The 16,189-nt window shown below is 41.9% G+C and overlaps 1 protein-coding gene across 1 annotated transcript; it reads left to right on the forward strand.

Annotated features, from left to right (window-relative positions):
* The first annotated feature begins 8,661 nt into the window (after nt 1-8,661).
* Nucleotides 8,662-16,189, forward strand: CCNB1 (cyclin B1). Its single transcript, XM_082373954.1, has 9 exons — nt 8,662-8,835; nt 9,447-9,617; nt 9,714-9,884; nt 12,025-12,207; nt 13,612-13,770; nt 13,993-14,229; nt 14,504-14,644; nt 15,266-15,376; nt 15,958-16,189. Exons 1-9 carry the CDS (start codon nt 8,815-8,817, stop codon nt 16,063-16,065), a joined length of 1,302 nt encoding a protein of 433 aa, XP_082230080.1. The 5' UTR covers nt 8,662-8,814; the 3' UTR covers nt 16,066-16,189.

A 16,189-nucleotide genomic window follows, 5' to 3' on the forward strand; every position in this document is an offset into this window, starting at 1 on the left:
GTCTCTGTTGCTGTGCGCAGGCTTTCTCTAGTTGCGGCGAGCGGGGACTACTCTTCGTTGCGGTGTTGCAGGCTTCTCATTGCGGTGGCTTCACTTGTTATGAAGCATGGACTCTAGGCAGGCGGGCTTCAGTAGTTGTGGCACACAGGCTCAGTAGTTGTGGCTCGCGGGCTCTAGAGCGCAGGCTCAGTAGTTGTGGTGCACAGACTTAGTTGCTCTGCGGCATGTGGGATCTTCCCAGACCAAGGTTCAAACCTGTGTCCCCTGCATTGGCAGGCGGATTCTTAACCACTGCGCCACCAGGGAAGCCCTCAAATACCAATTCTTTAATACCCTTACCTCTGTAAACCAATTTTTGTGTTCTCCGTGCCCACACACCCACTGTGGGGTAGGAGTAGGAGCAGAAGCATCTTGAAGCTTTAAAATCTATGTACTCTTATATGGGAAGTCCCTGGCAGTCCAGTGGTTAGGACTCCGTGCTTCCACTTCAGGGGGCACGGGTTCGGTCCCTGGTCAGGGAACTAATATCCCACATGCCACGTGGCATGGCCAAAAAAAAAAAAGAGTATGTACTCTTATATGTGCATAGCATATTTTTGAAAGAAACCCAAGAACCTTTTAATATATTTTCCTTTGTGGAGGTGGACTAACTCTTTATTGTATAACCTCCTTGACTATTAAATATAGCATCTAAAACCTAAAACCTAAAAAAAAATAAAATTAAATAAAAAGAAACGGCAAAACTCCCCCAGTGCTATCAACAATTTAAGGGACAGTGGTAAGGGGTTAAAATATACATCAGCTCTATAAATGTATACAGTCAATATATGCAACTGAGGAAGTTATTTTATGGTGTTCTTATGTATACTGTCATCTTTTTCAACTCCTGTTTCTATCAACATTTTAGTGTGAATGTCCCTGATTTTCAGTCAATATAATCAACCACTCTCTGTCTTTAAACTTAATTTTTTTTTCAGTTACACACGTGTATTGTTTTAAAAAGTCAAATGGTTCTTTTAAACTTATAACAAAATTATACACCCCTGTCTCCCATTCCTGCTCTCTAAAAAGAATCATTTTCTACTCTTTTAACTGTGTGATTTGCTGTTTACAGTCATAATTCTCAATAAAGTTCTTCTATTGCTATTTTTTTGGTAGCTGTTATACAGTTTTAAACATTACCCACTAACTTCTAACAATGGAAGATGAGGGTTTAGCTCTTTTATACCATCAGCACATATGCACACTCAAACACAACCCCCCTCTCTCTCCCCACCATTCCAATATAACTGAACCCTAATTTGGGGTTAAATCAGTATTCAGTGTTTTAATTATTTTATGACCATATGATTTACCAAAGTGCCCTAAGTACCATATTATGATTAGATTTCCAATTTTTCTTTTAACAGCTAGTTTGTTCCAGACTTAATAGTGCCTTGCTTATTTTGATTTGCCTAGTTTTTCTGTACCTATCGCTCATTAATCTCCAACTCCACCAGAAGTGTAAATCTCTTCTCAGTACGTTCAAATACCTCAAGTAAGTTATCAATTTCATTTTTTTGCTTGGAGATGTCCCACTTAGAACCCACCTTCCTTATCATTCTATTCCAACGTGCCTGCTCCTCAGGCCAACTAAAAAGTGCCAGCCTAGGGTCACCTAAAGTCTTGGGAATTCCTTTTGCCTTTCTCCTGTGTTGGAACTACTGTTTTTTTGATCCCACATCTTCCTTTTTTTTTTTTTTGGCTGCACAGCACAGCATGTGGGATCTTACTTCCCCAACCAGGGATCCAGGGGTCGAATCTATGCCCCTTGCAGTGGAAGCACAGAGTCCTAACCACTGGACGCTAGGGAATTCCCCTTCCTCTTTTTAACTTTCTGTCTTTGTTACGAGAATACACACTCCAATAACTTCCTAAGAAAGGGTACATGGGAGATAATTTTAGAATTTTCAAATCTAAAAATGCCTTTATTCTACCTCATGATTGTTTCATGGTTTGGCTGGGTACAGAATTATGGATTGAAAATCATTTTTCCATAGAATCTTGTAGCTTTCAACATTGTTGTTGAAAGTCTCATTCCATTCTGATTCTGGATCCTTTGTATGCTATCTGATTTTGTTTCCTTTTAGGGTCTTCCCTTTATTCTAAATGTTATATGCCAGCACAGTGTGCCATGAGATGAGTCCTTGGTTCACTTATTGTGCAAGGCACTCAGACATGGATTTATAAAACTCATGTCCTTTAGTCCTGGGAAGTTTTCTTGTATTATTTCTTTAATAATTTTCTCCTTGCATTTTCTCTTGTCTTTTTTTCTAGAACTCTGCTATTTGTTGTATGTCAGACCTTGTGGAATAATCCTCTAAATTTCTTATCTTTTCTATAGTTCATCTCTTTGTCTTTTTGCCCTTTTTTTCTGGGAAATTTTCTTGATTTTCTTTTACAAACCTGCTATTGCATAATGTTTGTTATCATATTTTTAATTTCCCAGATCTCTTTCTAAAACTTGCTTGTGGATGCATTATTACCTTTTCTTTCTCTGATGATATAAATAACTTTTATGTTTATTTTTTAGCTTTCTTCTCCTTGAATTGTCTGTTCTTCATTGCTGCGTGAGGGCTTTCTCTACCTGCAGCGAGCAGGGGCTAATCTTCATTGTGGTACACAGGCTTCTCATTGCAGTGTCTTCTCTTGTTGAGGAACATGGGATTAGTTGCTCCAAACCATGTGGGATCTTCCCAGACAAGGGCTCGAAACCGTGTCCCCTGCATTGGCAGGCAGATTCTTAACCACTGTGCCACCACAGTGGTTATCTGTGTTAGTATCTAGGTCCACATCTCTACAAAGGACCCAATTTCGTTCCTTTTTATGGCTGACTAATATTCCATTACTCAGATATGTACCACATCTCCTTTATCCATTCATCTGTTAATGGGCATCTAGGTTGCTTCCATGACCTGGCTATTGTAAATAGTGTTGCAATGAACATTGGGGTGCATGTGTCTTTTTGAATGATGGTTTTCTCTGGGTATATGCCCAGTAGTGGGATTGCTGGGTCATATGGTAATTCTATTTTTAGTTTTTTAAGGAAACTCCTTACTGCTCTCCATGGTGGCTGTATCAATTTACATTCCCACCAACAGTGCAGGAGGGTTCCCTTTTCTCCACACCCTCTCCAGCATTTGTTGTTTGTAGATTTTCTGATGATGCCCATTCTAACTGGTGTGAGGTGATACCTCATTGTAGTTTTGATTTGCATTTCTCTAATAATTAGTGATGTTGAGCAGGTTTTCATGTGCTTCTTGGCCATCTGTATGTCTTCTTTGGAGAAATGTCTATTTAGGTCTTCTGCCCATTTTTTGATTGGGTTGTTTGTTTTTTTAATATTGAGCTGCATGAGCTGTTTATATATTTTGGAGATTAATCCTTTGTCCGTTGCTTCGTTGCAAATATTTTCTCCCATTCTGAGGGTTGTCTTTTTGTCTTGTTTATGGTTTCCTTTGCTGTGCAAAAGCTTTTAAGTTTCATTAGGTCCCATTTGTTTATTTTTGTTTTTATTTCCATTACTCTAGGAGGTGGGTCAAAAAAGATCTTGTTGTGATTTATGTCAAAGAGTGTTCTTCCTATGTTTTCCTCTAAGAGTTTTATAGTGTCCGGTCTTACATTTAGGTCTTTAATTCATTTTATTTTTGTGTATGGTGTTAGGGAGTGTTCTAATTTCATTCTTTTACATGTAGCTGCCCAGTTTCCCCAGCACCACTTATTGAAGAGACTGTCTTTTCTCCATTGTATATCCTTGCCTCCTTTGTCATAGATTAGTTGACCATAGGTGCATGGGTTTATCTCTGTGATTTCTATCCTGTACCATTGATCTATATTTCTGTTTTTGTGCCAGTACCGTATTGTCTTGATTAGTGTAGCTTTGTCCTATAGTCTGAGGTCAGCGAGTCTGATTCCTCCAGTTCCGTTTTTTTCCCTCAAGATTGTTTTGGCAGTGAGTGTCACTTTAAACATGACCCATCCATTTCATTGGTAACCCTTCCTAACTGTCTGTATTTTTAAGACTTTTCTCTTGGGCTGGTCCATTTCTCAGAGAGGCATGCTTTTATCTCACTTAGGAGGTTATAAGTCCAGCTGCCTGCATTTTAGGGGACTGAGTGGAAGAGGGAACTTGGTCTCACCATTGGGTTGAAGAATTTCACTTCATCCCTGCTCAGCTTGCCTGGTGTCTGAAATCCAGAGTTCCATTAATTCAGCCTCTCCAGAACATAAACCTCTAATCATCTGCCAGGACCAAGAAGATGCTGCACTCTCACTGCACTCCTAAGTGCAGGAGGAAATCAAGCAATCCTGTTTTCAGCTCTACCTACACCACCAGTTTCATAGACTCCTGGTGCGTCCAATACCCAAGACTGCTGGTGTCTACAGCATGAATCAGTTTGCTTCTTTACTTTCCATTGCCAGCTTAGATTCCAACTTTCTTGGTCTGGTATTTCCATTAATACTCTTCAATGTGTTTCCTACTTCTAAAATGGTATCATTATTGTCTCTTCACCCATCTTTGAGAGTTTATGCATTAAAAAAAAAATCCCTTTACTGCCTTCAGGAAGAAACAAAGATAAATATGTATATTTAATCTGCCATGTTAAACCACTACTCCCTCTGAGAAACACTGCCTTCTCTTTTCTGAGACACCACTATTTGGTCTCCTACCTCTTTGGTGTTCTTGTCCAATTTTCCTAACTTCCTAACAGAGAGGGCCTCTCCCTCTCTGTTCAGTCTTTAAAACGGAGGGCCCTGGGGCTTGCTCCTGGGCATCTACTCTTCTTTACATTCCTTCTCTAGATGACCTCATCTGCATCAGAGTTTAAATACTATCTCAGCAAAGGAGGCTTTAGCTCCCACCCTGGCCTCAGCCTAGTAGACCTCTCCTCTTGTATATCTCTAGGCATTCCAAATGTCCTGCTACTCCCTAAAAGCTGCTCATCTATTAGCGTTCTGTTTCATTTACTCAAGTCAAAACCTAAGAGTCATCCTTGATCCCTTTTCTCTCACTCCAAGCATGTAAAGCATTAAGACCCAGCAAGTCTACCTCCAAAATATATCCAGAATCTATCCCATTCTGTCTACCACTACTAGTACCATCAAAGCCATCATCTTTTGCCTGGCCTGCTACAGTAGCCTCTTAATGGCTCCCCTGCTTCTCTTCTCCTCCTGCTTCCCCCTCTGTCTCCTCCCCACCTACGTGTATTCTCTCCACAGTGACTACAGTAATCTTTCAGAAAGATAGATTATGCCACACCTTGACTTAAAACCCTCCAAAGCCTTCCACTGTACTTATCATAGCTTGGTTTACAAGGCCTTGTGTAATTTTACCCTTTCCAATTTCTTTAATCTCATCTCTACTCTCCTCCTCCCCCCATACTCTAGCCACACCAGCTTTTCTGAACATGACAAGCTCATTCCTATTACAAAAATTAATAAACAGAAAGCTCAATTAAAATAGAATGGGGGGTCAGAAGAGGAAGTTTCATGCCCTGTGACTTTGGCAGAGCCCAGCAAGAAAAAGAGAGACTTCCTCTTCTTACCTGGCAAGAGCTCAGCCAATAAAAAGCCACCATATTTCAAATTCTCAATTCCTCCAAAGGACTCTCTTTACTATAGCCCTCCCAACTGCTTTTTCCCCTCTCTATAAGAGTCCTCTCCTTGTGGCATGGGACTTGCATGGCTTGCCAAGGGTACAGATCCCAAATTGCAATTCTTTGTTGATCCTGAATAAACCCATTTTTGCTGGAGAAATAACTGGAAGTCTATTTAGTTTAGGTCAACACTATCATTGGGTTGTCACAGACTATTTCCTTTATCTGGAATGCTTTCCTTCTTGTCATTTAAACCTCAGCTTAAATGTCAACTTCTCAGACTGTCCCTGACCACCAAGTATAAGTCAGCTACCAAATCACTCTATTTGCATCACTTTTTTTTTATTCTCTGCCTAGCACTTAGTACTATCTGATATTTTTCCTACTTTACTTACTTATTTACTTATTTAGTCTCTGTCCTATTGGAATATATGCTTAATGAGAGCAGGGATCTCATCTGTTTTGTTCAGAGCTGTATTCCTAGCACCTAGAACATCACCTGGTATGTAGTTGGCACTACTAACCAGGCCAGGGTTGAGAACATTGAGTAGTTCACCGAGAAGAAAAGTCAAGTTTCTAAGTGTTATAAAGAAAGGAGATGATCCATGAAACTTGGGTTAATTACGCATCAAAAGTTAACATTCTGAATAGAAATCATAGGGGGAAAGTCATAGGGGGACTTCCCTGGTGGTCCAGTGGCTAAGACTCCATGCTCCCACTGCAGGGGGCCCAGGTTCAATCCCTGGTCAGGGAACTAAATCCCACATGCCACAACTAAGACCTGGCACAGCCAAATAAATACATATTAAAAAAAAAGAAGATGAAATGAGTTATAGGTATGTACATAGCTGGCAAGATTTCTCAAGCTTAGCACTACCAGAGTATTGACTTTTGGGGCTGGATAATTATGTGTATATGTGTGTGTGTGTGTTTAGGGGGTGTAGGGGCTGTCTTGTGCACTGTAGGATGTTTAGAAACATCTCTGGTCTCTACCCACTAGATGCCAGTAGCACCTTCCCAGTTGTGACAACCAGAAATGCCAAATGCCTCCCCACCCTTGGGACAAAATGTTCCCCAGTTGAGAACTACTATGTTAAAAGAAGTTCCACTGAGCAATGGTCAGGAAGTGGTCTTCACTTAGGTCTGCTAAAGGCCTGGCATCCTAGGGTCATTCAAGGTGTATGGCCTTTTATCAGCTTCAGCTAGTTAGAGAGAGCCCATGGCATTGGGACAACAGTGTCAACAGTTCCTAAGCAAGTGCTGCTGTGAGGAGAGGTGAAATCTAGGGGGAAATTTGATGAGAAGCACAGTCTTAAAGTGTCTCCCCACTGACACTTTATTCGTTGTCAGAAACAAACAACTAAATGTTCAGTGGAGAAAGCAGGTAGCAGCTTGGCCAAGTTATCAAAATTAATCTCACTTATGGGGAACAGGTGAACACCATGTGTCTGCAGAGTTGATCCCCTAAGAAGAATATGATGTTACCTACATGGCATAACAGCCAAGAGTGCATAACCTCGATGTAAATCACAAGGAACAATTAGACAAACACAAAAATAAGAAAGTTCTATTTTCTAAAAAGTGGCATGGAGTACTGTATTCTTCAAAACGATCAGTGTTATAAAAGACAAAGAAAAGCTGCAGGAACTGTTCCAGACTAAAGGAGGCTACATGCAACATTGACCCTAGGTGGATCCTGTACTGGAGAAAAGAAAATGCTAGGAAGGACATTATTAGGTCAACTGACAAAACTGGAATACAAACTAGGTTGAATACAATGTTGTGATAAAGTAAATTTATGAAGTTGATAACTGTAGTGTGATTATGTTAAAAGAACATCCCTTTTACTTAGGAAATACACACTGAAGAATTGAGGGCTAAGGGGCCATGATAACGTAACTTACCCTCCAATATTTCATGAAAAAAATGTTTATATACAGTTATACATGGATAGATCTATATATAAGAAAGCGATTAAGTAAATGATAAAGCAAATGGGGTAAAATGTTAAGGATATTTGAATCTGGGTAAAGGGTATACGTGTGTTCCTTGTAATATTTTTGTTTGCAACTTTTCTAAGGTTGAAATTATTTTTAAATTAAAAGTAAAACAAAAAGATTGGCTTTGGGAAAAAATTTGATTGAAGTAATCTGGCATGCTAAGAGGCTGGCAATATTCTTTTTTTTTTTTTAATAAATTTATTTATTTTTATTTATTTATTTTTGGCTGTGTTGGGTCTTCGTTTCTGTGCGAGGGCTTTCTCTAGTTGTGGCAAGCGGGGGCCGCTCTTCATCGCGGTGCGCGGGCCTCTCACTGTCGCGGCCTCTCTTGTTGCGGAGCACAGGCTCCAGACGCGCAGGCTCAGTACTTGTGGCTCACGGGCCCAGCCGCTCCGCGGCATGTGGGATCCTCCCAGACCAGGGCTCGAACCCGTGTCCCCTGCATTGGCAGGCAGACTCCCAACCACTGCGCCACCAGGGAAGCCCCCTGGCAATATTCTTAAGAGACAATTAGCGTTGTGGAAACGTCATGGATCTAAAGAAATCTAAGTTTAGTCCCCTGTTACTAATTTGTGATCCTGAGAAAGTCACCCAAAGCCTCTCTGAGCTTCAGTTTCTCCAACCCAGAGTGCTGCCAGAATGATCAAATGAAAGAATGTATATACAAAAGCCTTTCCTGCTACATGCCACTGCAGAAGAGGAAAGTGTGTTTAACAATAAGTAGGACTAAAGCCATAACTTCCTCTCACGTCAAACCAGCGGCTCCACTCTCTTTTCCAAGGCCCCGCTGCTAACTATGACGGCGCACAGGTTCGCCTCTCCAGGTGGGCGGTGATCACTCCTCTCCAGGTGGCAACAGTAGCTGCTCGAGGGCGCAGGCGCCGAGCCAGACCACGTGACGATTTGGCCCCACCCCCGCCCGAACTTCTTCGCGGGATCGCCCTGGAAACGCATTCTAGGAGGAACCGGCCGCCGCCAATGGGAAGCGAGCGAGTGCCACAAACAAGCCAATAGGGAGGGAGCGGTGCGGGGTTTAAACCTCAAGCGGGGCCCGATTCCTCCCGGCGTGCTGCGGAGGAACGGCTGCTGGCCTGCGGTGGGTTCAAGGTCCCCGGCTGGTCTGGGGCTCCCGTGCTCTGCTTCTCCCCACTGAGCTGCTGCCTGGTGCAGAGGAAGCCATGGCGCTCCGGATCACCAGGGTGAGCTGCTAGGGACAGTGAACAAACGCGGCTCTCCTGGCTCGCTGCGTCTCCTCTCCCTATCTTCGCCTGCTGGAGTTCCCCTGGCAGGAGTGGACCGGGACAGATTTGGGAGGAGAATGGCGGTCGCTGGGCCCCTAAAATGGTGGGAGAGTTTGGGGTGCGGACAGACGGAGAGAGGAAGGTGAGAAAGAAGTGGATGGGGCTTGGATAAAGTGGCGGGGGGAGGGGACAGATGGAGGGTAGACGCGAAACCTTTTGTAAAAGGTGACGGAGGACCCCTGAGCGAGCTCCCACCAACTGCATAACCCCCTCCCCACCGGAAAGGTGCCTGCAATTGAAGGCTTTTTCGATTTCCTTTCAAATGTAAATGTATGGTATTTTAGGTCGGGCGGGGATTGAGCAGGCAATCCCTCAATAGGTGAAAGAAGAGGTTCTGGGAGGAATCTGGCTTGTTACAGCTTTAGCGTAGACCCTGGAACGCAGGTTTCCCCTGGGAACCCATTTACAGTCGGCATTCCTCCTGAGAGCCTCTGTTTTGCCCCCGCTTTAACCCTTGATTTACTCTAACTTGGCTGAGCCAGCTCTCAAAGTGGTCTTGCTTTTTACAGAACACGAAAATTAATGCTGAAAATAAGGCGAAGGTCAGTATGGCAGGCGCAAAGCGCGTGCCTGTGGCCGCTGTTGCAGCCTCTAAGCCCGGGCTGAGGCCAAGAACAGCTCTTGGAGACATCGGTAACAAAGTCAGTGAACAGCCACAGGCCAAATTGCCCCTGAAAAAGGTAACTGTCTTCCTGATTCAACTACTCTGTAAGAGTCTGCCTTCCAACTGTGACCCGTGATGGAGAAACATTCCATTCTCTCCTTTTCATCCACAGGAAGCAAAAACTTTAGCTGCTGGAAAAGTTATTGCTAAAAAACTACCAAAACCTCTGGAAAAAGCTCCTGTGCCGGAGCCGGAGCCCCAGCCGGAGCTGGATCTGGAGCCAGAGCCAGAGCCGGAGACCGAGCCTGTTAAAGAAGAGAAACTTCCCCCTGAGCCTATTTTGGTAAACTTAACTGTAATATTTTAGAGCCTGTTGATTGTTTCTTTTCCCTTCATTTTACTAATGCATGGCATAGCATTTGACTAAATAGGAAAAATATTTATAGAGTGCTTAGCAGGAGGTAGGCTCTGCTAAGCACTTTACATGGATTAGCTCACATAATCTTACCCTCTCTTAGTGCGCTGGTATTATTACCTCTACTTTTAGATAATGGCATAAAGAAGTATTAAGTATCTTTTCTAGAGTCATATCTCATCAGTGGCACATAATTGGATTCAAACCCAGGCTATCTGGCTTCAGAATCTATGCTTTTAATTGCTTTGTTATACTACCCCTCCTTTGTTTACCATACTGAGTAGTAGCTGCCTGGACTAAAGATTTTGCTGTCTTTGGGTACAAGCCATCTCTGGCCAGAATTTATTGACTGAAACACAGATTGTTCTCTTGAGTCCTTTTTTTTTTTTTACTCCATAATGTGGCCACCAAATAATTAATAATAAGTCTGTAACATTGGAATTTATATAAGGATGTAAAGCAGAAAATGGAGCTCTTCAGAGAAGGTAAGAAGATGAGTTAACACTTAGCCTCAAAAACCAAGAACATTTTATTAAATATCAGGTATGTAAATGTATCTACTCTTTTGAAGAAAAAATACACCATCTAAAGAGGCTGCTTTCCTGAAACTGCAATGAACTGCATTCTTTTTTTTTTCTTCAATATTTATTTATTTGGTTGTGCCAGGTCTTAGTTGTGGCTTGCTGGCTCCTTAGTTGCGGCACTTGGGCTCCTTAGTTGTGGCATGCGAACTCTTAGTTGCAGCATGCATGTGGGATCTAGTTCCCTGACCAGCAATGAACTGCATTCTTAAGTTCTAATTTTTAAAACTTCATTAAAGCTGGTTGGGAAAATGATCGGTTAAAGTCATTCAGCCTAGCTCTCCATATGTAAGGGAAGGGGATGTGAGGCTATGGCTTTAGTATTGTCCTTCTGGACATACCACAGAAACCTGTAGCATGTGCAGTCTTTAAATGGCCATACCGAAAGACCTGAGCTTTCTGTCAAAGTCCCACACTGATTCTTGCCTTCACTTTCCCACCGTCTTTCTTTTAACTGATAACCTTCTCATCCTTCAAAACAGCTCAATCATCAACACCTAAAGCTTTCCCTAACTTTCCCAACCCTACCCTAACTTCCCACACCTCTAGGATTTGTTCCTAGAATCAATCTCTTTACTTCATTTACTTATTTCTTCTAAATTCAAAGCCCCTTGAGGACACCATAAAGCCAGTGCCTAGCATAGAGCTTGACTTAAGAAAGTGCTCAATAAATGTTTGGACAACGGGGTAACTGGAGCTTGAAGAAAATGGTTCGTGATAACAAAGTCAGTTAATCTTTAGTAGTTTGGGGGCTTCCCTGGTGGTGCAGTGGTTAAGAATCCGCCTGCCAATGCAGGGGACACGGGTTCGAGCCCTGGCCCGGGAAGATCCCACATGCCACAGAGTGACTAGGCCTGTGTGCCACAACTACTGAGCCTGCACTCTAGAGCCCGCGAGCCACAACTATTGAACCTGCGTGCCACACTACTGAAACCCGTGTGCCTAGAGCCCATGCTCCGCAACAAGAGAAGCCACCGGAATGAGAAGCCTGCGCACCTCAATGAAGAGGAGACCCCACTCGCCGCAACTAGAGAAAGCCCGCGTGCAGCAACAAAGACCCAACACAGCCAAAAATAAATAAATAAAATCCTTAGTAGTCGGGACAGAACTTGTGCTCTCCTGTGCAGTGGGAAGCAGGCCATGTTACTAAAGACTAACTTGTCATTCACTTGGATTAACTTTACATGACATTGCTAAGCAAATGCGTTACTTATCAGTTTCCTTTGGAGGAAAGTCTAGATGTGAACTTGCTTCCTCTCTGTTTTACCTGTTAGCATTCTACTGACTAAATTGATTCAGTCTAAGTTGGCATTTCACCTTTCATATTATTCACTTCCTGAAGACAAATTGAATAAATTTGAAAAGGTAAATGAATTGTATGTCTATTCAGCAGATAGTCTCTTGAATTGGTACCAATAATCTGACCTTCATTTCCAGATTGTATGCTCCTCTTTGCTATTATTTCAAAAAGTCTATTCTGTTTCAAGGTTGATACTCCCTCTCCAAGCCCCATGGAAACATCTGGCTGTGCCCCTGCAGAAGAATATCTGTGCCAGGCTTTCTCTGATGTAATTCTTGCAGTGAATGATGTGGATGCAGAAGATGGAGCAGATCCAAACCTTTGTAGTGAATATGTAAAAGATATCTATGCTTATCTGAGACAACTTGAGGTCAGTAATATTAAACCTGTTTTTTCTAAACTGCATCTAGCTTTATTAAAGAGATTTTCCATTAACAGTTCACAACTATTTAAGCAAGATATGAGCAGCATTTCGTAACAGTAGGTTCCACTTTGAAATTCTTCGTGGAATACCAAAAATAAAAAGGCCCAAAGTAAGCCAATGAAATCTTTTTTTTTTGGGGGGGGGGGTTGCATGCATGGCTTGTGGGATCTTATTTCCCTGACCAGGGATTGAACCCCGGGCCTGGCAGTGAAAGTCCTAACCACTGGACCTCCAGGAAATTCCCAATGAAGTCTCTATTTGCCATTTTGAACAGGGAAAATTCAAAGTGAGAGTGGATACTACCATGGCTTTTCCTAAAGGAAAGTCCACAGATTGAAAGGTATGTTGTACCCATCACAGTTAGGAGTGAGTGAGTCCTAAATTCTGGGTTTAAGGAGCGTAATAGGCAGGAGGTACATGGTAATGGAGAAGATGCTGAAGAACTATAGCCAAAAAAAGGCATTTTGGGTCAATGTTGCTTATGAGCATGTGATATCAGGGAAATTGTTCTTTGTGTCCCAGAGGAGTATACTCAAAAACTAAAGGTTTTGGTTTTCTTCCATTTCATCCCATTTCTGAAACTTTCTATTAGTGTCCTTTGCCCTTTTCCCCCCCAGACAAGGAAGCATTCTGTATGTTAACAACATAAGCTATACAGTTACCAAATTTACCCAGCTGCTTGTTTATAATGCATTGTGTTCTAGTGGCATCATTAACATCTTCAGGCTCTTGCCTGGTTCTTTTGGGCATCTCCATTTTCTACAGGATTGTCCTGTAAGAAGACTTCCTTGCCAGGACCAGCCTTCTGCTGTGGATTTCTTTTCTCCCTTGTCTTTAAAGTTTGTGTTCTAACTTTGGAGGAGTGGGTTTAGCAGATGTGTGTGCTGGATTTTGATGGTTGACTTTTGTTATCTATGGTGTTTTGGGGGTTTAAACCCTGGAGTAGGAGTGGTAGCATATTGGTTCCAGCTGATCTGGGAGCTGCTGCTACCTTTTCTACTTCATAAAGCTCAGGTTGTGGGTTTAGAGTCTTAAGTGAAAAGATCTGAGGTGATAGATAGTATGGTATCCTTATTTGGGAAGAAGTGGGGAAAGGGTGTGGGCCAGTAGTAGTGATGGTGAATTGGACATAGTAAGATTTGCCAATATGAAAACCTGTCACACTGTCCTGTTTAATGTTTGCTTTCTTTGTTTCTCAGTGATAGAGCTGTTTGCAGTGACCAAATGAATAACTGAGTTAAGAACCATTAGAGATTCTAAATGTTCCAGAGCTATTTTGAGGTGACTATTTCTGGTCGGAAATGTCATGTGGAGTCTTGCTTCTTAGGATAATCAGCGTTTCTTTTGCAGGAAGAGCAAGCAGTCAGACCAAAATACCTACTGGGTCGTGAAGTCACTGGAAACATGAGAGCCATCCTAATTGACTGGCTAGTGCAGGTTCAAATGAAATTCAGGTTACTCCAGGAGACCATGTACATGACTGTTTCCATTATTGATCGGTTCATGCAGGTGAGCATAATTCACCAACTGAGGGTTCTCCCTTCCAGGGTCCTAGCTGAGTCATAAGAAACAGACTTTTTCAGCTAAAATCTGTCTTGAGGCATGGGGTGTCTGTCATTAATTGAGATTCCGTTGTGAGAGTGTGTGTCTTTCCCACCACTCCTTCACAATTCTGTGCCTCCTTTTTCAAATACCTATTATTTATTGATCCAGTTGAAATTCCCATTGCAGGATAATTGTGTGCCCAAGAAGATGCTGCAGCTGGTTGGTGTCACTGCCATGTTTATTGCAAGCAAATATGAGGAAATGTACCCTCCAGAAATTGGTGACTTTGCCTTTGTGACTGACAACACCTACACTAAGTACCAAATCAGACAGATGGAAATGAAGATTCTAAGAGCTTTAAATTTCAGTCTGGGTCGCCCTCTACCCCTGCATTTCCTTCGGAGAGCATCTAAGATTGGAGAGGTACAGATTTCTTGAAACCTATGGTATGGTACATTAGGGACTACTGCTGGCCAATGAGATCTAATTCAAGTGCCTTGTATTTATACCTAACTACGTGAGGAAGGGATAAAGATGGTATTTATTTCCAATCAGTCTGTATGTTAATATTATTATTAAAGCCTTTCATGGGCAATTGCATTTGAGAGTTTGTAGGCAAATATCTGTAGTTAGTTATGGGCATACCAGTTACTGCCAATGCAGAATTCTCTGACAGAACCTGTGGGTTTTATTCCAGGTTGATGTTGAGCTACATACTTTGGCCAAATATCTGATGGAACTAACTATGTTGGACTACGATATGGTGCACTTTCCTCCTTCTCAGATTGCAGTGGGAGCTTTTTGCTTAGCACTGAAAATTCTTGATAATGGTGAATGGGTAAGCACTGTCCCACAAATTGAGGTTACCCTGAGCTTTTAAATTATAATATTTACTGCATACAGAACTGCTGTCATTAAAGGACAGTTCAAATGGTTCTTAAATATGGCATCTACTGAGGGAATGATTTAAAATATCTTGTTTGTGATATCTCCATAGAATGCTTCCATTTCATTGCCTAATCTCATCTATCTATACCCCTTTGAGAAAGGCAGAGCAGCTGCTACTCCTTACAGATGGAGAAGCTCAAGCAGGCCAAATGACATACTAGAAGTTCATTCGTATTCATTGATTCAACAAGTATTTCTCCTATATGCCGTGTGGTACTCTAGACCCTAGAAATAGAATTATGAATGAGAAAGTCAGCTCCAAAGAACTTGGAGTCTAGCTTTGGGGTGGGCAAGTCAGCAATTACAAAAGTGTAATTAGGTTGGAGCACAGGATCCTAGAAGCCATGAAAGAAGGGTATTTGGGGAAGAAGGGGTCTTAAGCTTGTCTTAAAGTTTGATTATAATCAGTCATACAGTATCTACTTCCCTACCCTAGTTTTGAATAACATCTAGAAATTTTATGAAAATCATTGGCGATGAGCATTTTCAACATTAACTTTTGTTGTCTTAGACACCAACTCTACAGCATTACCTGTCATACACTGAAGAATCCCTTCTTCTTGTTATGCAACACCTGGCTAAGAATATAATCATGGTGAATCGTGGGCTTACAAAGCATATGGTGAGTCAATGGTACTGTAGGATGTTGGGAAAAGTGAAAAATCATTAAGATTTTGTGTTTTTTATATATATATATATATATATATATATATATATTTTATTTATTTATTTATTTATTTTTAGCTGCGTTGGGTCTTCGTTGCTGAGCTTGGGCTTTCTCTTCATTGTGGTGCGCGGGCTTCTTATTGAGGTGGCTTCTTTTGTCATGGAACACAGGCTTTAGGTTCACGGGCTTCAGTAGTTGTGGCACTCAGGCTCAGTAGTTGTGGCTCTCGGGGTCTAGAGCTCAGGCTCAGTAGTTACGGCGCACGGGCTTAGTTGCTCCGCGGCATGTGGGATCTTCTCGGACCAGGGCTCAAACCCTTGTCCCCTGCATTGGCAGGCGGACTCCTAACCACTGCGCCACCAGGGAAGTCCACTCATTAAGATTTTTTTTTTTTTTTTTTTCAGTCATTAAGATTTTATGCCTGTAAATTCATAGCTTTCTTTTAAGGAGTTGATTTTTAAGTGTATATGTGTATCGTTGGTTCTTATGATGTTTTCCTCTTTTCCTTCATTAATTACTATGCTTTTCTCTTCCAGACTATCAAGAACAAGTATGCTACGTCTAAGCATGCTAAGATCAGCACTCTAGCACAGCTGAATTCTGCACTAGTTCAAGATTTAGCCAAGGCTGTGGCAAAGGTGTAACTTGTGAACTTTGGAATACTATAAAATCTGCAAATAAAATTGGCACCATGTGCCATCTGTACATATTATATGTTACATTTATTTACTTTTAATAAAGTTGTAGTCCTTTTTACTTAAACCTTAA

The sequence above is a fragment of the Balaenoptera borealis genome (genome assembly GCF_965194805.1).
Source record: "Balaenoptera borealis genome assembly, chromosome: 2".
Taxonomy (NCBI): Eukaryota; Metazoa; Chordata; class Mammalia; order Artiodactyla; family Balaenopteridae; genus Balaenoptera; species Balaenoptera borealis.